The sequence below is a fragment of the Carcharodon carcharias genome, chromosome 4, assembly GCF_017639515.1.
Source record: "Carcharodon carcharias isolate sCarCar2 chromosome 4, sCarCar2.pri, whole genome shotgun sequence".
NCBI lineage: Eukaryota > Metazoa > Chordata > Chondrichthyes > Lamniformes > Lamnidae > Carcharodon > Carcharodon carcharias.
The window spans coordinates 203629725-203652435 of record NC_054470.1 but is presented as its reverse complement, the minus strand read 5'-3'; the positions used below and the strand labels follow the sequence as shown (position 1 = coordinate 203652435).

The 22711-nt window shown below is 54.0% G+C and overlaps 2 protein-coding genes across 2 annotated transcripts in view; both read right to left on the bottom strand.

Moving 5' to 3' along the window:
* LOC121276842 (receptor-type tyrosine-protein phosphatase kappa-like) overlaps positions 1 to 8861 on the bottom strand; it is a 62486-nt gene extending 53625 nt beyond the window's left edge. The window contains exons 1-2 of the mRNA XM_041185385.1: positions 8845 to 8861; positions 3355 to 3490 (exon numbers count right to left, since the gene is read on the bottom strand). Coding sequence (XP_041041319.1) covers positions 3355 to 3490; positions 8845 to 8861 — 153 coding nt within the window. The remainder of the gene's footprint in view (positions 1 to 3354; positions 3491 to 8844) is intronic.
* A 2691-nt stretch (positions 8862 to 11552) lies between these two features.
* LOC121276840 (receptor-type tyrosine-protein phosphatase alpha-like) overlaps positions 11553 to 22711 on the bottom strand; it is a 42299-nt gene continuing 31140 nt past the window's right edge. Inside the window, exons 6-10 of the mRNA XM_041185384.1 lie at positions 21736 to 21809; positions 16992 to 17028; positions 13689 to 13786; positions 12217 to 12345; positions 11553 to 11597 (exon numbers count right to left, since the gene is read on the bottom strand). Of these exons, the coding sequence (XP_041041318.1) occupies positions 11553 to 11597; positions 12217 to 12345; positions 13689 to 13786; positions 16992 to 17028; positions 21736 to 21809 (383 nt within the window). The remainder of the gene's footprint in view (positions 11598 to 12216; positions 12346 to 13688; positions 13787 to 16991; positions 17029 to 21735; positions 21810 to 22711) is intronic.

Here is a 22711-nt window from a genome sequence, read left to right as displayed (position 1 = left end):
ACTACATAGTTTACAACAAAAATTGTCAAAAAAATTATCAAAAAGTCCTTGAAAGAAATCAGGGATTGTCTTAGATCAAAGGAACGGACGTATAAAGTTGCCAAAAAGTGGTGAGCCTGAGGTTTGGGAGTATTTTAGAGTTCTGCAAAGGGGGACCAAGAAACATAAAAGGACTGTGAAAGCTTCTATAGGTATGTAAAAAGGAAAAGATTAGCAAAAACAAATGTGGGTCCATTACAGGAGGAGTCAGGAGAATTTATAATGGGGAATAAGGAAATGGCAGAGAAACTAAACAAATACTTTGTGTCTTTCTTTACAAGGGAAAACATTCAAAAGCTCCCTGAAATAATGGAGAATCAAGGGACCAGTGTAAACAAGCAACTGCAAGATATTAATATTAGTTAAAAAAAGGTACTCGAGAAATTAATGAGACTTGAAGTAATTAAATCCCCTGGATCTGATGATCTACATCCCCGAGTGTTGAAAGAGGTGGCTGGGGAGATAGAAGATGTATTGATGGTCATCTTCCAAAACTCTACAAACTCTGGAATCATTCCTGCACATTGGAAGGTGGCAAATGTGACCCAACTATTTAAGAAAGGAGGGAGAGGGAAAATGGGGAATTACAGAGCTGTTAGCCTGACATTGGTTGTCAAGAAAATGCTAAAATCTAGAATAAAGGATGTGATAACGGGACTCTTAGAAAATGATAGGATTGGGCAGGGTCAACATAGATTTATGAAAGGGAAATCAGAAGCTGAACAGGTTAACAGGCTACGTTATTCAATGGGTTCAATAGCTGATAATACCATAGCTAGACAAGGAGTCAATGAATCCCCAGCAATTTTAATGATGTTTTAAAATCATTTGACACACACTTTAATCTGAGCAGGAACAAGATCCTCGAAAGATCAAGGTTTAACAAATGTGTCCCACAGCCAAGAGAACTTGTTGACTCCTTCATTAATGAGCTGTACAAAATGGCTGAAGGCTGTGACTATGAGGACCTGAAATCAGAATTGTTGTTGGAGTGGCAAATGATGCACCCTCAGACATGCTTCAGGCTAAGAAAAGGCTATTCAGATTGTCAGGCAATCCAAAATCTATTTATAACACTGATCCATCAGAAGATGTGAAAATAAGCCATTGTACAGTGCAACCCCTGCTGTCCAGCAGAGGAGTAGAGACACACTCCAGGCCAAAAGTAGCAATACCCTAACTGATCACTAGTGGGTAGGTGACCATGCCAGCCCTGTGGAGCTAAGTGACCCTACAGACGTGATCAATGAGCAGCAGTCTCTGCACTGTGTGCTTTAATTATAACCACACTGGACACTTCGGGAAGCTATACAAAGCCAACACAACCAGATGTGCCAATGATCCCAGAACGATTCCCAACGTACCACACCAAGAGGAAACACAATACTTCTTAGGTGAAGTCAAAGGTCAGGGTTTTTCATTTTCAGTGAATGGTCAGCTCACAAACTTTCAACTGGACACGGGGCCAGTGTTACTGCCCTCTCAGGCTGACAGAGCTGGCTGTGAGCGACAGACACATTCCCTCTATGGCTGCCTGATGGAATCCGTCTTCTAGTTATAGGCATCATTGTGGAACCATTAAGGTATGGTGGAAAACAACTCTTTAAGATAAAGAACATCACCTGTAACCAGTCTTTTACTATTGTGAGCAGAGATGTCTGTGTTGCCCAGAACCTTCTTAAAATAGCAGAACAGCCTCTGTCATCAATTACACAACTTGAGAGCCCAACAGAAAAGATATTCTCGACTGGGACTTCAACTCCGAACTGTCTTCACTCTTTACAGAGCCAGTTTGTCCAGTTTTTTTACAGGAGCCAGAATCTCCTCATTGGTCAGACCAGCCAACCACTCAGATAGTTACCATGGCGCCTCGAGTGGAAGACAGCAGCAAGACCTTTAACCTTCAGCTCTGACATCTTGACAGGAAGATACCTCGAGACATCATGACACAGACGCTGCAGCCTCCGACCAGTATAACCGTTAGCCAGAACATGCTGGAACAGGGAAGCAGCCATCCACTGATCACACCAACCTCAGTGAGGCAAGGAAGCAAACCAATGAGAACATTGTGGCACAGAAAGATAACCTGCAAAGGTGAGCGCATTGATAAGTCAAGAGGAAGAGTCATCTTTCATCCCAACGTGCATCACGGCAAACCTCAGATAGGAAGAAATTCCGAATGAGCAGTATGAACAAGCTGCGAGTCTGTTCCCAACGTAAGGAATGGGCTAAACCAATGACCATTGATAGCACAGATGGGAAGTTGAGAAGGATTGGTCCAACTCCAAAGAAGGAAAAAAGAGAACTAAGATCAACCAACCAAACACCAGAGCAACACATCCAAAACAATCTGCTATTCAACAAGGTTTACCCAGCGCAACAGAGCCTACCATTCCTCCAACAACTTTTATATTCATTCATGGGATGTGGGCATCGCTGGCAGGGCCAGCATTTATTACCCATCCCTAGTTGCCCTAGAGAAGGTGGTGGTGAGCTGCCTTCTTGAGCCGCTGCAGCCCATGTGGTGTAGGTACACCCACAGTGCTGTTAGGGAGGGAGTTCCAGGTTTTTGACCCAGTGACAGTGAAGGAATGGTGATATATTTCCAAGTCAGGATGGTGAGTGACTTGGAGAGGAACTTCCAGGTGGTGGTGTTCCCATCTATCTGCTGCCCTTGTCCTTCTAGTTGGGAGTGGTCGTGGGTTTGGAAGGTGAACTGTTGTAAAGACAAGACCTGGAAGAATTATAAAGCCTCAACTGAACAAGTAAATACAGAGACTTGAGTGGGGAAAAGGGGTAGTAGAAATAATATAAGTATGTTGGGAAAACAGGAATGAATTGTAAATATGTTGGATAAAGACTTGGAGGGGCAGTATAGTATAAGTGTCTGACATAGAAAGGGTTAACATGCGTATGGTTATAGTAGTGCCCACAGTGTGATGGAAAGGAACACATGATCCGAGCCTAGAGGCAGCCTTGCAGAGAGGTAAGCACAGAGACAGGTTCGGGCTTAGACCTTATACTGTATATACAGATATAGTTAAAAGTAATTATAAACACTGACTGTTGAACTGTACAAGAGTCAGAATCTCTTCATGAGATCTACCAAACTGCACAAATTTTACAATACTGAAGACTCCAATAATAGTCATTAACAATACCTTGAACACACGAACATTAGAGTTTCCAGAAAGGATGCTCCAGTCAGCTACAAGATTCTTACTCACCAGACTGGACTGAATTTTTCATCGCTATGAATGGAGCAGGTCACTGAGCCCTGGGCTTGTGTTTCACTGGGGGCTCTGGCTCTCTCACCTGGGTCTGCACCATGTTTGAACGCTTGGTCCGCATCTTCTCCACACACTGGAACACATTGACCTTCCCTTCCTCCTCCGCCATCTTCAGCAAGTAATCGACTGCGATGAAAGTTCCTGTTCGTCCCACACCCGCACTATCAACACATTGACCAGCACAGTCACCCAGAGTGACACCAGCAGCAGCTTCCCCCAGTGGCCAGTTCCCCGGGACAGCAAACCACACCCCTCACCCAGCGGCAGGGAACCACCCCCACTCCACCCCCACCCCCACCCCCACCCCAACACCCCCACCCCCACCCCAACACCCCCACCCCCAATCTCAAATCCAAAACCCTCACACCCACCCCACCCCCACCCCCAACACCAACACCCCCACCCCCACCCCAACAACCCCAATCCCAAACCCAACACCCCCATCCCCACCCCCAACACCAACACCCCCACCCCAACACCCCCACCCCAATACCCCCACCCCCAATCCCAAACCTAACACCCACACCCACCCCACCCCCACCCCCAACACCAACACCCCCACCCCCACCCCAACACCCCCACCCCAATACCCCCAATCCCAAACCCAACACCCCCACCCCAACCCCAACACCCCCACCCCAACAACCCCACCCCCAATCCCAAACCCAACACCCCCATCCCCAACACCCCCACCCCCACCCCAACACCCCCACCCCCAACACCCCCACCCCCACCCACAACACCCCCACCCCCAACACGCCCACCCAACACCCCCACCCTCACCCCACCCCCACCCCAACACCCCCACCCCAACACCCTCATCCCCAATCCCAAACCCAAAACCCCCACACCCACCCCACCCCCACCCCCAACACCCCCACCCCCACCCACAACACCCCCCCACACCCCCACACAACACACCCACCCTCACCCCACCCCCACCCCAACACCCCCACCCCAACACCCTCATCCCCAATCCCAAACCCAAAACCCCCACACCCACCCCACCCCCACCCCCAACACCCCCACCCCCACCCACAACACCCCCACCCCCAACACCCCCACACAACACCCCCACCCTCACCCCACCCCAACCCCAACACCCCCACCCCAACACCCTCATCCCCAATCCCAAACCCAAAATCCCCACACCCACCCCACCCCCACCCCCAACACCCCCACCCCCAACACCCCCACCCCCACCCACAACACCCCCACCCCCAACACCCCCACACAACACCCCCACCCTCACCCCACCCCCACCCCAACACCCCCACCCCGACACCCTCATCCCCAATCCCAAACCCAAAACCCCCACACCCACCCCACCCCCACCCCCAACACCCCCACCCCCACCCACAACACCCCCACCCCCAACACCCCCACCCCAACACCCCCACCCCAACACACCCACCCCAACACACCCACCCCCACCCCACCCCCACCCCCAACACCAACACCCCCACCCCCACCAAAACACCCCCACCCCAACACCCCCACCCCCTCCCCAACCCCACACCCAACACCAACACCCCCACCCCACCCCCACCCCAACACCCCCACCCCCAATCCCAAACCCAACACCCCCACCCCCACCGCAACACCCCCACCCCAACAGCCCCACCCCCACTCCAACACCCCCACCCCAACACCCCCACCCCCAACACCAACACCCCCACCCCCACCCCCACCCCAACCCCACCCCAACACCAACACCCCCACCCCACCCCAACACCCCCACCCCAATCCCAAACCCAACACCCCCACCCCCACCCCCAACACCAACACCCCCACCCCCACCCCCATCCCAACACCCCCACCCCCACCCCACCCCCACCCCAACACCCCCACCCACACCCCCAACACCAACACCCCCACCCCATCCCACCCCCACCCCAACACCCCCACCCCCAATCCCAAACCCAACACCACCACCCCCACCCGACCCGCACCCCAACAGCCCCACCCCACCCCCACCCCAACACCCCCACCCACACCCCAACCCCACCCCCAACACCAACACCCCCACCCCACCCCCACCCCAACACCCCCACCCCCAATCCCAAACCCAACACCCCCACCCCCACCCCAACACCCCCACCCCAACACCCCCACCCCAACCCCACGCCACCCCCACCCCAACAGCCCCACCCCAACACCCCCACCCCCACCCCAACACCCCCACCCCACCCCCACCCCAACAGCCCAACCCCAACACCCCCACACCCACCCCCAATCCCAAACCCAACACCCCCACCCCCAACCCTACGCCAATCTCACCCCCAAAACCCCCACCCCACCCCCACCCCCAACACCCCCACCCCCAACACTCCATCCCCAACACCAACACCCCCACCCCACCCCCACCCCCAACACTGCGAGCCCCAACACCCCCATCCCCAACACCCCCAACCCCAAAACCAACACCCCCACCCCACCCCCACCCCCAACACCCCCACCCCCAACACCAACACCCCCACCCCACCTCCAAACCAACACCCCCACCCCAATCCCAAATCCAACACCCCACCCCCAACACCCCCATCCCCCACCCCACCCCCACCCCCAACAGCCCCACCCCCAACCCCACCCCAAACCCACTCCCAACATCCCCACCCCCAACAACCCCACCCCCAACACCAACACCCCCACCCCCAATCCCAAACCCAACACCCCCAATCCCAACACCCCCACCCCAACACTCCCACCCACAACACCTCCACCCCCAACCCCGCAACACCCCCAACCCCAACACCCCCACCCTCAACCCCAACACACCCACCCCATCCCCAAACCTAACACCCCACCCCACCCCCAACACCTGCACCCTCAACACCCCCACCCCCATCACCCCCACCAGCAACACCCCCACTCCCAAACCCACAACACCCCCAACCCCAACACCCCCACCCCCACCCCTAACACCCCCAACACCCCCACCCCCAAACCCACAACACCCCCAACCCCAACATCCCCACCCCCACCCCCAACACCCTCACCCCAACCCCCAACACCCCCACCCCCAACACCCCCAACACCCCCCCACCTCCAGGGAACCACCCCACCTCCACCCCAACCCCTCAAACACCACCACCCCACCCCCACACAAACCCCCAACATCCCCTGCCAGGGAGCCACCCCCAGCCCACCCCCACCCCGACCCCCAACACCCCCACCCCCAAACCCGCACTGCCAGGGAACCACCCCACCCCCACCCTACCCCAATCCCCAACACACCCACCCTCAAACCCACCCCCACCACCCAGCCAGGGAACAACCCCACCCCCACCCCCAAACCCCCAACATCCCTCCCCGCCAGGAAAGACGAGGCAACCATGGCTGACAAGGGGAGTCAGGGACAGCATAAAAGCTAAAGAGAAAGCGTACAATGCGGCGAAGAGCAGTGGGGAACCAGGGGATTGGGAAGCCTACAAAGACCAACAGAGGACAACTAAAAAAGAAATAAGGAGGGAGAAAATTAAATATGAGGGTAAACTAGCCAGTAATATAAAAGAAGATTGCAAGAGTTTTTTTACATATATAAAGGGTAAGAGAGAGGAAAAAGTGGACATTGGGCCGCTGGAAAATGACGCTGGAGAAGTAGTAGTGGGGAACAAAGAAATGGCGGAGGAACTGAATAGGTACTTTGCGTCAGGCTTCACTGTGGAAGACACAAGTAACATCCCCAAAGTTCAAGAGAGTTGGGGGGCAGAGGTGGTGGCCATTACCAAGGAGAAGGTGCTAGGAAAACTGAAAGGTCTGAAGGTGGATAACTCACTTGGACCAGATAGATTACACCCCAGAGTTCTGAAGGAGATAGCTGAAGAGATAGTGGAGGCGTTAGTGGTGATCTTTCAGGAATCACTAGAGTCAGGGAGGATCCCAGAGGACTGGAAAATCGCTGATGTAACCCCCCTGTTTAAGAAGGGAATGAGGCAAAAGACAGGAATTTACAGGCCGATTAGCCTGACCTCGGTCGTTGGTAAGATTTTAGAGTCCATTATTAAAGATGAGATTTCAGAATACTTGGAAGTACATGGTAAAATTGGGCAAAGTCAGCATGGTTTCATCAAGGGGAGGTCTTGCCTGACAAACCTGTTAGAATTCTTTGAGGAGATAACAAGTAGGTTAGACAAAGGAGAGCCAATGGATGTTATCTACTTGGACTTCCAGAAGGCCTTTGACAAGGTGCCGCACAGGAGGCTGCTCAGTAAGATAAGAGCCCATGGTGTTAGAGGCAAGGTACTAGCATGGATAGAAGAATGACTGTCTGGCAGGAGGCAGAGAGTGGGGATAAGGGGGTCCTTCTCAGGATGGCGGCCGGTGACTAGTGGAGTTCCACAGGGGTCAGTGTTGGGACCACAACTTTTCACTTTATACATTAATGATCTAGATGAAGGAACTGAGGGCATCCTGGCTAAGCTTGTAGATGATACAAAGATAGGTGGAGGGACAGGTAGTATTGAGGAGGCAGGGAGGCTGCAGAAGGATTTGGACAGGTTAGGAGAATGGGGAAAGAAGTGGCAGATGGAATACAACGTGGGGAAGTGTGAGGTCATGCACTTTGGTAGGAAGAATAGAGGCATAGACTATTTTCTAAATGGGGAGAGAATTCAGAAATCTGGAGTGCAAAGGGACTTGGGAGTCCTAGTCTAGGATTCTCTTAAGGTTAACGTGCATGTTGAGTCGGTACTTAGGAAGGCAAACGCATGTTGGCATTTATTTCGAGAGGACAAGAATATAAAAGCAGGGATGTGCTGCTGAGGCTTTTATAAGGCTCTGGTCAGACCACATTTAGAGTATGGTGAGCAATGTTGGGCCCCATATCTCAGGAAGGATGTGCTGGCCCTGGAGAAGGTCCAGAGGAGGTTCACAAGAACGATCCCAGGAATAAAAGGCTTAACGTATGAGGAACGTTTGAGGACTCTGGGTCTATACTGGATGGAGTTTAGAAGGATGAGGAGGGATCTGATTGAAACTTACAGAATACTGAAAGGCCTGGATAGAGTGGACGTGGGGAAGATGTTTCCATTAGTAGGAGAGACTAGGACTCGAGGGCACAGCCTCAGAGTAAAGGGAAGACCTTTTAGAACAGAGACGAGGAGAAACTTCTTTAGCCAGAGAGTGGTGAATCTATGGAATTCATTGCCACAGAAGGCTGTGGAGGCCAGGTCATTGAGTGTATTTAAGACCGAGATAGATAGGTTCTTGGTTGGTAAGGGGATCAAAGGTTACGGGGAGAAGGCGGGAGAATGGGGTTGAGAAACTTATCAGCCATGATTGAATGGCGGAGCAGACTCGATGGGCCGAATGGCCTAATTTCTGCTCCTATGTCTTATGGTCTTATGGAACCATCCCACCCCCACCCCACCCCCATCCCCAAACCCCCAAACCCCCCCACCGCCCTGGGAAACACCCCAACCCCTACACCCACCCCCACTCCCACCCCCATCCCCAAACCCACCCCCACCGCCCTGGGAAGCACCAGCCCCCAGTCCTGGTTCCTTGTCCTCACCTGCAGTGAATGACCATGGGGCCGGGGTGAGGAAGGGTCTGGTTAATGGACTTGAGGAGCCGGTAGATTGTGATCTGATTCCTTGGAACACCGTGATCCGGCCACTGGAGATAATGGTACTGTCGGACCGATCGAGGGGAGTGGGAGCCGGCCTGAGAGAGAGGAAGAGAGATACGGGGGAGAGAGAGAGATGGGGAGGGGGAGAGGGAGAGGGGGAGAGAGAAGGGGAAAGAGAAGGGGAGAAGGGTGGAGAGAGAGGGGGGAAGGGGAGAGAGAGGGGGAAAGGGAAAGGGGGGAAAGAGAAGGGGAATGAGAGGCGTAGAGAAAGAGAGGGAGGGGGGAAGAGAAGGGCAGAAGGGTGGAGAGAGAGAGGGGGAGGGGGAGAGGGGGAGAGGGAGAGCGAGAGGTGGGGGGAGAGAGAGAAAGGGGGAGAGAGAGAGGGAGGGGGCAAGAGAGAGAGAGAGAGGTGGCGAGAGAGAGAGAGGGGGCGAGAGAGAGGGGAAGAGAGATGGGGGAGAGAGAGAGAGAAAGAGAGAGGGAGAGGGGTAGAGAGAGTGGGAGAAGGGTGGAGAGAGAGGGGGAGGGGGCAGAGAGAGAGAGAGAGGGGAGGAGAGAGAGAGTGGGGGAAGAGGGGGGAGAAAGTTGGGGAAGAGGGGGAGAGAGAGAGAGGGGTGAGAGAAGGGGCGGGAGAGATGGAATGGGGTGGATTGGAGAGAGAGGGAGAGGGAGTATGGGGGAGGGTGAGAGGGAGAGAGAGAGTCACAATATTAGAAACATAGAAACATAGAAACTAGGAGCAGGAGTAGGCCATTCGGCCCTTCGAGCCTGCTCCACCATTCATTATGATCATGGCTGATCATCCAACTCAATAGCCAGCTCCCGCTTTCTCCCCATATCCTTTGATCCCTTTCGTCCCAAGAGCTATATCTAACTCCTTGTGAAAACATACAATGTTCTGACCTCAACTACTTTCTGTGGTAGTGAATTCCACAGGCTCACCACTCTCTGGGTGAAGAAATTTCTCCTCATCTCAGTCCTAAATGGTCTACCCCATATCCTCAGACTGTGACCCCTGGTTCTGGACTCCCCCCACCATCAGGAACATCCTTCCTGCATCTATCCTGTCTAGTCCTGTTAGAATTTTATAGGTTTCTATGAGATCCCCCTCATTCTTCTGAACTCCAGCGAATATAATCCTAACCGACTCAATCTCTCCTCATATGTCAGTCCTGCCATCCCAGGAATCAGTCGGGGAAACCTTCGCTGCTCTCCCTCTATAGCAAGTACATCCTTCCTCAGATAAGGAGACCAAAGCTGTACACAATATTCCAGGTGTGGTCTCACCAAGACCCTGTACATTTGTAGCAAGACATCCCTGTTCCTGTACTCGAATCCTCTGGCTATGAAGGCCAACATACCATTTGCCTTCTTTACCGCCTGCTGCACCTGCATGCTTACCTTCAGCGACTGGAGTACAAGGGCACCCAGGTCTCGTTGCACATTCCCCTCTCTCAATTTATAGCCATTCAGATAATCTGCCTTCCTGTTTTGGTACCAAAGTGGATATCCTCACATTTATCCACATTATATTACATCTGCCATGCATTTGCCCACTCACTCAGCTTGTCCAAATCACACTGAAGCATCTCTGCATCCTCCTCACAGCTCACCCTCCCACCCAGCTTTGTGTCATCTGCAAATTTGGAGATATTACATTTAGTTCCCTCATCTAAATCATTAATATATATTGTGAATAGCTGGGGTCCCAGCACCGATCCCTGCGGTACCCCACTAGTTACTGCCTGCCATTCGGAAAAAGACCCGTTTATTCCTACACTTTGTTTCCTGTCTGCCAACCAGTTTTCTGTCCATCTCAATACACTACCCCCAATCCCAAGCGCTTTAATTTTACACGCTAATCTCTTATGGGGGACTTTGTCAAAAGCCCTCTGAAAGTCCAAATAAACCACATCCACTGGCTCCCCCTCATCAACTCTACTAGTTACATCCTCGAAAAATTCCTGTAGATTAGTCAAGCATGATTTCCCTTTCATAAATCCATGCTGACTCTGTCCGATTCTGCCACTGTTTTCCAAGTGCTCAGCTATTAAATCTTTTATAATGGACTCTAGAATTTTCCCCACTACCCACGTCAGGCTGACTGGTCTATAATTCCCTGTTTTCTCACTACCTCCCTTTTTAAATAGTGGGGTTACATTAGCTACCCTCCAATCCGTACGAACTGTTCCAGAGTCTATAGAATCTCGGAAGATGACCACCGATGCATCCACTATTTCTGGGGCCACTTCCTTAAGTACTCTGGGATGTAGATTATCAGGCCCTGGGGATTTATCGGCCTTCAATCCCATCAATTTCCCCAACACCATTTTCCTACTAATACTGATTTCTTTCAGTTCCTCCCTCTCACTGAACCCTGTGTCCACAACATTTCTGGTATGTTATTAGTGTCCTTTGTGAAGACAGAACCAAAGTATGTATTTAGTTGGTCAGCCATTTCTTTGTTTCCCATTATAAATTCCCCTGTTTCTGACTGTAAGGGACCTACATTTGTCTTCACCAATCTTTTTCTCTTCAGGGGCAGGATTTGCCCCTCGGTGATTTGTGGACGGAGCCCGGTCGCCGGGGGGAAAATGACACAGGATGGCATCAGGAGGAACCCCCAACGTCATCCCGGTCCCTTTAAATTTTCAGGAAGGCGGTTGGGCAGTGAAGTCAGCTGTCCGCCCGCTGACCTGTCAATGGTCAATTGAGGCCACTGACAGGGTCATTAAAGACCCTGCCCGTGTAACCTTAAGGTGCCAGGAGCCCCAGCGGCTTCTGATAATACGTCAAACCTCATCCACTGGTGGGATGGGGTTTCATGTTCCTTTTTGAAAACTTTAATAAATGTAATGTGATATTTATTAACATGTCCCATCTCGTGTGACCTTGTCACATGAGGGGGACATGTTAATAATTTGAATATTTCTCTATATTTACAGTTTCCTTACCTCACGCTGATGTCCCTGAGACAGCACTGTGCCTCAGGGAGCAGTGCGCTCTTTCCCAGCTGGGGACTCTCTCCACTTCCTGTCGAACAGGCCGCTGGACAGGCCTTCATTGGCCTGTCCACTCAAAATGGCCCCGTCTCACTGGCAGGTTAGCTGTCCAACCACCTGCCAAGGGCAGGATTCTGCCCATAGAAACTTTTACAGTCAGTTTTTATATTCGCTGATTGAGGTCACTCTCCCCTTTTCCAACCCAGCAACCTGAACACTCCCTCATCCATCCTGTTGTCTTCTCCTCCCCCTGCCCCTACACCCAGACTCCCCAGGATGTCATCAAACCTCCCCCTGCCCCCTGCCCCCTCACCTTTATCAGTTGCAGATTTCGGACGATGAAACTCTTTGACGTCTGACTCTCTCGTTTGGTGGAGGTCACCGTGAATTCTCCATACTCCTGGCTCTGAAGATCCTCAGGCCAATATTGTTCACACTTGGGCTGTGAGGAGCAGACAGTGCTTAATAACTGGGACAATGCCAGGGGTCAAGGAGACAGGGTCAAGGCAGGGTCGATGGGGTCAGGAAGAGGGGTCAGATTTAGGGGGCCAGGGTCAGAGGACAGGATTAGAGGAGGGGGGGTGGGGGGGGCAGGGTCAGGTGGCAGGGTCAGAGAGAGGGGCAGGGTCACAGGGCAGGGTCAGATGAGGGACCAGGATTAGAGGAGGGGGGCCAGGGTCAGAGGGCAGGATTAGAGGAGGGGGGCCCAGGGTCAGAGGGCAGGATTAGAGGAGGGGGGCCAGCGTCAGAGGGCAGGATTAGAGGAGGGGGGCCAGGGTCAGAGGGCAGGATTAGAGGAGGGGGGCCAGGGTCAGAGGGCAGGATTAGAGGAGGGGGGGCCAGGGTCAGAGGGCAGGATTAGAGGAGGGGGGCCAGGGTCAGAGGGCAGGATTAGAGGAGGGGGCCCAGCGTCAGAGGGCAGGATTAGAGGAGGGGGGCCAGGGTCAGAGGGCAGGATTAGAGGAGGGGGGCCAGGGTCAGAGGGCAGGATTAGAGGAGGGGGGCCAGGGTCAGAGGGCAGGATTAGAGGAGGGGGGCCAGGGTCAGATGAGGGACCAGGATTAGAGGAGGGGGGGCCAGGGTCAGAGGGCAGGATTAGAGGAGGGGGGCCAGGGTCAGAGGGCAGGATTAGAGGAGGGGGGCCAGGGTCAGAGGGCAGGATTAGAGGAGGGGGGCCAGGGTCAGAGGGCAGGATTAGAGGAGGGGGCCCAGGGTCAGAGGGCAGGATTAGAGGAGGGGGGCCAGCGTCAGAGGGCAGGATTAGAGGAGGGGGGCCAGGGTCAGAGGGCAGGATTAGAGGAGGGGGGCCAGGGTCAGAGGGCAGGATTAGAGGAGGGGGGCCAGGGTCAGAGGGCAGGATTAGAGGAGGGGGGCCAGGGTCAGAGGGCAGGATTAGAGGAGGGGGGCCAGGGTCAGAGGGCAGGATTAGAGGAGGGGGGCCAGGGTCAGAGGGCAGGATTAGAGGAGGGGGCCCAGGGTCAGAGGGCAGGATTAGAGGAGGGGGGGCCAGGGTCAGGGGGCAGGATTAGAGGAGGGGGGCCAGGGTCAGAGGGCAGGATTAGAGGAGGGGGGGTGGGGGGGGCAGGGTCAGGTGGCAGGGTCAGAGAGAGGGGCAGGGTCACAGGGCAGGGTCAGATGAGGGACCAGGATTAGAGGAGGGGGGCCAGGGTCAGAGGGCAGGATTAGAGGAGGGGGGCCAGGGTCAGAGGGCAGGATTAGAGGAGGGGGGCCAGGGTCAGAGGGCAGGGTCAGGGCAGTGTTGGGGTAAGGGGAAGGGTCACTTACCTTGTCCTGTTCTATGAGGTTGGTCAACATGACGATGACAGTGGAATTTTCCTGCCAAATCATTTCCCAGAAATCCACGATGGTGTGAAGCAGAGGACCTGGAAAAATCCGGAAATTCTAGTGATCAGATTCCAGATTCCGGAATATCCCAAAGCAGCAATCTTATTGCATGGAAGTTAATCAGCGGAGCTCTGGGTTACTGTGGGGGAGGGGCTGTGAGACACGGCAACGGAGGCTTCTGGTGACCCAGGGGCGGAGAATGGCAGGCGGGTGGCAGGGGGTACAATGGGCCGTAACCCGGGGAGGGACAAGGGTGAGGGTCAGTGGGATTGGTGAACATGCTGGCGGGCGGGGAGGGTAAGGCCCTGACAGGGAACTTGAAACACTGAACATTGTTGGTGGTGAAGGTGGGCAGGGAGGAGGGAGAGATACAGCAACAGAATGAAGGGCTGAGGGGCAGGTAGTGAGGGGGTGGGAGTGAGGGGTGAGGGGGTGGGAGTGAGGGAGTGAGGGGCTGGGAGTGAGGGAGTGAGGGGCTGGGAGTGAGGGGCAGGGAGTGAGGGTGTGAGGGGCTGGGAGTGAGGGGTGAGGGGGTGGGAGTGAGGGGCTGGGAGTGAGGGGCAGGGAGTGAGGGTGTGAGGGGCAGGGAGTGAGGGTGTGAGGGGCAGGGAGTGAGGGGGTGAGGGGTAGGGAGTGAGGGAGTGAGGGGCAGGGAGTGAGGGTGTGAGGGGCAGGGAGTGAGGGTGTGAGGGGCTGGGAGTGAGGGAGTGAGGGGCTGGGAGTGAGGGTGTGAGGGGGTGGGAGTGAGGGGGTGAGGGGGTGGGAGTGAGGGGTGAGGGGGTGGGAGTGAGGGGGTGAGGGGCTGGGAGTGAGGGGCTGGGAGTGAGGGGCTGGGAGTGAGGGGTGAGGGGGTGGGAGTGAGGGGCTGGGAGTGAGGGGTGAGGGGGTGGGAGTGAGGAGCGAGGGGGTGAGGAATGAGGGACTGGGAGTGAGGGGTGAGGGGGTGGGAGTGAGGGGCTGGGAGTGAGGGAGTGAGGGGCAGGGAGTGAGGGGTGAGGGGGTGGGAGTGAGGGGCTGGGAGTGAGGGAGTGAGGGGCTGGAAGTGAGGGGTGAGGGGGTGGGAGTGAGGGGCTGGGAGTGAGGGAGTGAGGGGCAGGGAGTGAGGGAGTGAGGGGCAGGGAGTGAGGGTGTGAGGGGCTGGGAGTGAGGGTGTGAGGGGCAGGGAGTGAGGGAGTGAGGGGCAGGGAGTGAGGGTGTGAGGGGCTGGGAGTGAGGGTGTGAGGGGCTGGGAGTGAGGGGTGAGGGGGTGGGAGTGAGGGGGTGGGAGTGAGGGGTGAGGGGGTGGGTGTGAGGAGCAAGGGCGTGAGGAATGAGGGACTGGGAGTGAGGGGTGAGGGGGTGGGAGTGAGGGGCTGGGAGTGAGGGTGTGAGGGGCTGGGAGTGAGGGGTGAGGGGGTGGGAGTGAGGGGCTGGGAGTGAGGGGTGAGGGGCTGGGAGTGAGGGAGTGAGGGGCAGGGAGTGAGGGAGTGAGGGGCAGGGAGTGAGGGTGTGAGGGGCTGGGAGTGAGGGTGTGAGGAGCAGGGAGTGAGGGGCTGGGAGTGAGGGGTGAGGGGCTGGGAGTGAGGGAGTGAGGGGCAGGGAGTGAGGGAGTGAGGGGCAGGGAGTGAGGGTGTGAGGGGCTGGGAGTGAGGGTGTGAGGAGCAGGGAGTGAGGGAGTGAGGGGCAGGGAGTGAGGGTGTGAGGGGCTGGGAGTGAGGGTGTGAGGGGCTGGGAGTGAGGGGTGAGGGGGTGGGAGTGAGGGGGTGGGAGTGAGGGGTGAGGGGGTGGGTGTGAGGAGCGAGGGGGTGAGGAATGAGGGACTGGGAGTGAGGGGTGAGGGGGTGGGTGTGAGGAGCGAGGGGGTGAGGAATGAGGGACTGGGAGTGAGGGGTGAGGGGGTGATGAGTGAGGGGGTGAGGAGTGACGGGGTGAGGAGTGAGGGGTTGAGGGGGTGAGGAGTAGGGCAGCAGCAGGGATGTTGGTTCGAGGGCAGGATTGGCAAATGGTCAGTAACTGATGAGTGAGATGTTCCCTGTGTAATGAATGTGAATGAGATGTACCATCAGCAAACCTCATCCCAGAGAGGCAATGTCCCTTTAACAAACATCCCAGTGAGGCAAGGTCCCTTTAACAAACCTCATCCCAGAGAGGCAATGTCCCTTTAACAAACCTCATCCCAGAGAGGCAATGTCCCTTTAACAAACATCCCAGTGAGGCAAGGTCCCTTTAACAAACCTCATCCCAGAGAGGCAATGTCCCTTTAACAAACCTCATCCCAGAGAGGCAATGTCCCTTTAACAAACATCCCAGTGAGGCAAGGTCCCTTTAACAAACCTCATCCCAGAGAGGCAATGTCCCTTTAACAAACCTCATCCCAGAGAGGCAATGTCCCTTTAACAAACATCCCAGTGAGGCAAGGTCCCTTTAACAAACCTCATCCCAGAGAGGCAATGTCCCTTTAACAAACCTCATCCCAGAGAGGCAATGTCCCTTTAACAAACATCCCAGTGAGGCAATGTCCCTTTAACAAACATCCCAGTGAGGCAATGTCCCTTTAACAAACCTCATCCCAGTGAGGCAATGTCCCTTTAACAAACATCCCAGTGAGGCAAGGTCCCTGTAACAAACCTCATCCCAGAGAGGCAAGGTCCCTTTAACAAACATCCCAGAGAGGCAATGTCCCTTTAACAAACCTCATCCCAGTGAGGCAAGGTCCCTTTAACAAACATCCCAGAGAGGCAAGGTCCCTTTAACAAACATCCCAGAGAGGCAAGGTCCCTGTAACAAACCTCATCCCAGAGAGGCAAGGTCCCTTTAACCAACCTCATCCCAGAGAGGCAAGGTCCCTTTAACCAACCTCATCCCAGAGAGGCAAGGTCCCTTTAACAAACCTCATCCCAGTGAGGCAATGTCCCTTTAACAAACATCCCAGTGAGGCAAGGTCCCTTTAACCAACCTCATCTCAGTGAGGCAAGGTCCCTTTAACAAACCTCATCCCAGAGAGGCAAGGTCCCTTTAACCAACCTCATCCCAGAGAGGCAAGGTCCCTGTAACAAACCTCATCCCAGTGAGGCCAGGTCCCTTTAACCAACCTCACCCCAGAGAGGCAAGGTCCCTTTAACCAACCTCACCCCAGAGAGGCAAGGTCCCTTTAACCAACCTCACCCCAGTACAATGCAAACACCGCCCCAGACCCTGCCCCTTCCCCAGTCCCCACCCACGTCCCGATTCATTAATGCAGATGGTGCAGGAGAATAAACCTACCTTGTGTTGCAATGTAATAGTTTGACTTCTTATATCCCTGTAATAGAGGAGAAGAGTGTTAACGCTGTGCTGTAATAGAGGGGAATTGTGTTTACACTGTACTGTAATAGAGGAGTGTTGTGTTTACACTATGCTGTAATAGAGGAGTGTTGTGTTTACACTATGCTGTAATAGAGGGGTATTGTGTTAACGCTGTGCTGTAATAGAGGGGTTTTGTGTTAATGCTGTGCTGTAATAGACGCGTGTTATGTTAACGCTGTGCTGTAATAGATGGGTATTGTGTTACCGCTGTGCTGTAATAGAGGGGTATTGTGTTAACACTGTGTTGTAATAGACGCATATTATGTTAACGCTGTGCTGTAATAGAGGGATATTGTGTTACTGTTGTGCTGTAATAGAGGGGTATTGTGTTAACACTGTGCTGTAATAGAAGGGTATTGTGTTAACGCTGTGCTGTAATAGAGGGGTATTGTGTTAACACTGTACTGTAATAGAGGGGTTTTGTGTTAATGTTGTGCTGTAATAGACGCGTATTGTGTTAAGACTGTACTGTAATAGACGCGTACTGTGTTAACGCTGTGCTGTAATAGAAGGGTATTGTGTTAACACTGTGCTGTAATAGAGGGGTATTGTGTTAACGCTGTGCTGTAATAGAAGGCTATTGTGTTAACGCTGTCCTGTAATAGAGGGGTATTGTGTTAACGCTGTGCTGTAATAGAGGGGTATTGTGTTAACGCTGTGCTGTAATAGAGGGGTTTTGTGTTAAAGCTGTGCTGTAATAGAGGGGTGTTGTGTTAACGCTGTGCTGTAATAGAGGGGTATTGTGTTAACGCTGTGCTGTAATAGAGGAGTGTTGTGTTAATGCTGTGCTGTAATAGAGGGATATTGTGTTAACACTGTGCTGTAATAGACGAGTGTTGTGTTAATGCTGTGCTGTAATAAAGGGGTATTATGTTAACACTGTGCGGTAATAGAGGGGTATTGTGTTTACACTGTGCTGTAATAGAGGGGTTTTGTGTTTACACTGTGCTGTAATAGAGGGGTTTTGTGTTTACACTGTGCTGTAACAGAGGGGTTTTGTGTTAACGCTGTGCTGTGATAGAGCGGTATTGTGTTAACGCTGTGCTGTAATAGAGCGGTATTGTGTTAGCACTGTGCTGTAATAGAGGGGTATTGTGTTAACACTGTGCTGTAATAGATGCGTATTGTGTTAAGCTGTGCTGTAATAGAGGGGTATTGTGTTAATGTTGTGCTGTAATAGAGGAGTGTTGTGTTAACACTGCTGTAATAGAGGGGTATTGTGTTTACATTGTGCTGTAATAGAGGGGTATTGTGTCAACACTTTGTTGTAATAGAAACGTGTTGTGTTAAAGCTGTGCTGTAATAGAGGGCTTTTGTGTTAACGCTGTGCTGTAATAGAGGGGTATTGTGTTAATGTTGTGCTGTAATAGAGGAGTGTTGTGTTAACGCTGTGCTGTAATAGAGGGGTATTGTGTTTACATTGTGCTGTAATAGAGGGGTATTGTGTCAACACTGTGTTGTAATAGAAACGTATTGTGTTAAAGCTGTGCTGTAATAGAGGGCTATTGTGTTACTGTTGTGCTGTAATAGGGGGATATTGTGTTAACGCTGTGCTGTAATAGAGGGGTTTTGTGTTAATGCTGTGCTGTAATAGACGCGTATTATGTTAACGCTGTGCTGTAATAGATGGGTATTGTGTTAACGCTGTGCTGTAATAGAGGGGTATTGTGTTAACACTGTGTTGTAATAGACGCATATTTTGTTAACGCTGTGCTGTAATAGAGGGGTATTGTGTTACTGTTGTGCTGTAATAGAGGGGTATTGTGTTAACACTGTGCTGTAATAGAGGGGTATTGTGTTAACACTGTGCTGTAATAGAGGGGTATTGTGTTACTGTTGTGCTGTAATAGAGGGGTATTGTGTTAACACTGTGCTGTAATAGAGGGGTATTGTGTTAACACTGTGCTGTAATAGAGGGGTATTGTGTTACTGTTGTGCTGTAATAGAGGGGTATTGTGTTAACGCTGTGCTGTAATAGAGGGGTATTGTGTTAACGCTGTGCTGTAATAGAGGGGTATTGTGTTAACGCTGTGCTGTAATAGAGGGGTATTGTGTTAACACTGTGCTGTAATAGAGGGGTTTTGTGTTAACGCTGTGCTGTAATAGAGGGGTATTGTGTTAACGCTGTGCTGTAATAGAGGGGTATTGTGTTAGCACTGTGCTGTAATAGAGGGGTATTGTGTTAACGCTGTGCTGTAATAGAGGGGTGTTGTGTTAATGCTGTGCTGTAATAGAGGGGTTTTGTGTTAATGCTGTGCTGTAATAGAGGAGCAGTATGTTAATGCTGTGCTGTAATAGAGGAGCAGTATGTTAATGCAGTGCTGTAATAGAGGAGCAGTATGTTAATACTGTGCTGTAATAGAGGGGTATTGTGTTAACACTGTGCTGTAATAGAGGGGTATTGTGTTAACGCTGTGCTGTAATAGATGGGTATTGTGTTAACGCTGTGCTGTAATAGAGGGGTATTGTGTTAACGCTGTGCTGTAATAGAGGGGTATTGTGTTAACGCTGTGCTGTAATAGAGGGGTATTGTGTTAACGCTGTGTTGTAATAGATGGGTATTGTGTTTACACTGTGCTGTAATAGAAGATCCATGTGTAATAATCACCCTCGCTCTCTCACTCCCTATCCCATCCCTCTGTGCCACTCTCTACCACTCACCCCCTCTCGCTGTATTTCACATGTCACCTTGAGCTCTTCCAGCTGTTTGACATTTTGGGTTTTTTTGAAGCCGCTGAGAATCTATTTTCAAACAGCTGGGTTTCTATTTGAGAGATAAGAGACGGTGAGGTTGGGTGAAGAGGATGTGCTATGTAAACCCTGCACAAGTGCAGCCAGAGCTCTGCCTATCTGTAACTCAGCACAGGAACCTCTCTGAGAATCAGTCCCATTATCACAGGTTTGTGTTGAACCCAGGGCGCTGACTGCTTTAAAGCAGTGAGAGAGACACAGAGACTACTCAACACGTCACACAGTGAGACTTGGAGAGGGGCGGCACATACAGTGTTGGGAGATGAACAATGGGTTATTATCCAGAGTCAAGGAAAAGCAGAAAGGATTCAAACCTGAACCTCGATTATTGCTGTTTTCAGATTAGAAGATGCAGCATTGTGTGGGGACATTGAATAGTGTGAGGTGGAGCCAATCAGAGCTGGAGAGAGAGAGGTGGGAAACACCAACACAAACTCCAGGGGCTGAATGGCCTGTGGAGGGTAAACACCAACACGAACTGGAGGGGCCGAATGGCCTGTGAGGGGTAAACACCAACACGAACTGGAGGGGCCAAATGGCCTGTGGAGGGTAAACACCAACATGAACTGGAGGGGCCGAATGGCCTGTGAGGGGTAAACACCAACACGAACTGGAGGGGCCGAATGGCCTGTGAGGGGTAAACACCAACACGAACTGGAGGGGCCAAATGGCCTGTGGAGGGTAAACACCAACATGAACTGGAGGGGCCGAATGGCCTGTGGGGGGTAAACACCAACACTAAGGAGAGATGGAATTGCATTTGACACATTTTGGAGAAGCTTCACTTGATGGTTCCTGTTCCTGTGAGGAAATGTTGAGGAAGTTGAGTTTATCTTGACCCGGGTAATTTAACGGAAACAGAAGAATGCGAGGGCACTGACAGGGTGAATACTGCGAGGGTGTTTCCCCTCAGAGTCTAGAACTAGGGTAGACGGATTCAAAATAAAGGGTTTCTCCTTTTAAGATGAAGATGAAGAGGAATTTCTTCTCCCTGAGGATTATTAGGTTTTGGTATTTTCTTTCTTTTAATCCTTTCAAGGGATGTGGGCATCACTGGCAGGGCCAACACTTATTGTCCAACTTCCACAGAGAGCAGGACAAAGCAGCCGCTTGATTGACACCACATCCACAAACATTCAGTCCCTCCACCACCGACACACAGTAGCAGCAGTGTGTACCATCTACAAGATGCACCGCAGGAACTCACCAAGGCTCTTTAGACAGCACCTTCTAAACCCATGACCACTACCATCTAGAAGGACAAGGGCAGCAGACACATGGGAACACCACCACCTGGAAGTTCCCCTCCAAGTCACTCACCATCCTGACTTGGAAATATATCACTGTTCCTTCACTGTCGCTGGGTCAAAATCCTGGAACTCCCTCCCTAACAGCACTGTGGGTGTACCTACACCACATGGACTGCAGCGGTTCAAGAAGGCAGCTCACCACCACCTTCTCAAGGGCAACTAGGGATGGGCAATAAATGCTGGCCCAGCCAGCGAAGCCCACATCCTGTGAATGAATAGAAATCTCTGAGTACGCTCTCCCTTTCCTGCTCATTGCAGTCCCCTCTCCACCCCAGCTCACTCTTCCCTCAGACCACCTCAAACCGCTGCCCAATATGGAACATGGCTCAGGTCTCGCCCATGATCTTGGTCTGAATCATGACCCTGGTCTGGTCTTGCCTGCCTGTGACCCAGATCTGACCCGTGACCCAGAACTGACCCGTGACCCCGGTCTGGTCAATGACCCCAGTCTGGTCGGTGACCCCGGTCTGGCCGGTGACCCCGGTCTGGCCCATGACCCCGGTCTGGCCCATGACCCCGGGCTGGTCGGTGACCCCGGTCTGGTCGGTGACCCCGGTCTGGTCGGTGACCCCGGTGTTAGCCACTGTCTGGTTCATGCTTACGTCAATGTAGCTGGCGTTGATAAACCCATCGTCCTTGTGTTTTCTGCTCTTCAGGACCACTCGGCTGTGATTATCTAAAATCCAGGAGCACAAAACATCATCAGCAACTGGGCCAATCCGGCCTTTGTAAATCACAGACAGCAACACAGCCCCCACCCCCACACCTCCCCACCCCCCACCCCCACCCCCACCCACACCCCCCCCACACCCACACCCCCACCCCCCACCCCCAACCCCCACCCCCACCCACACCCACACCCACACCCACACCACCCACCCACACCCACACCCACACCCCCACCCCCCACCCCCCACCCCCCACCCACACCCACACCCACAGCCCCCACCCCCCACCCCCCCCCACACACCCCCCACACCCCCCACCCCCACCCCCACCCCCCACCCCCACCCCCACCCACACCCACACCCCCCACCCCCACCCCCACCCCCACCCACACCCCCACCCCCACCCCCCACCCACACCCACACCCACAGCCCCACCCCCACCCCACCCCCCCCCCCCCCCACCCCCCCCCCCCCCCCCCCACCCCCCCCCCCACCCCCCCCCCCCCCACCCCCCCCCCCCCCCCCCCCCCACCCCCACCCCCCCCCCCCCCCCCCCCCCCCACCCCCCCCCCCCCCCCCCCCCCCCCCCCCACCCCCCCCGCCCCACCCCCCCCCCCCACCCCCCCCCCACCCACCCCCCCACCCCCACCCCCCCCCCCCACCCACCCACCCCCCCACCCCCCACCCCCCCCCCCCCCCCCACCCCCCCCCCCCCCCCCACCCCCCACACACCACCCCCCCCCCCCCCACCCCCCCCCCCCCCCCCCCCCCCCCACCACCCCCCCCCCCCACCCCCCACCCCCCACCCACCCCCCCACCCCCCCCCCCCACCCACCACCCCACCCCCCACCCACCCCCCACCCCCCCCCCCCCCCCCCCCCCCCCCCACCCCCCCCCCCCCACCCCCCCC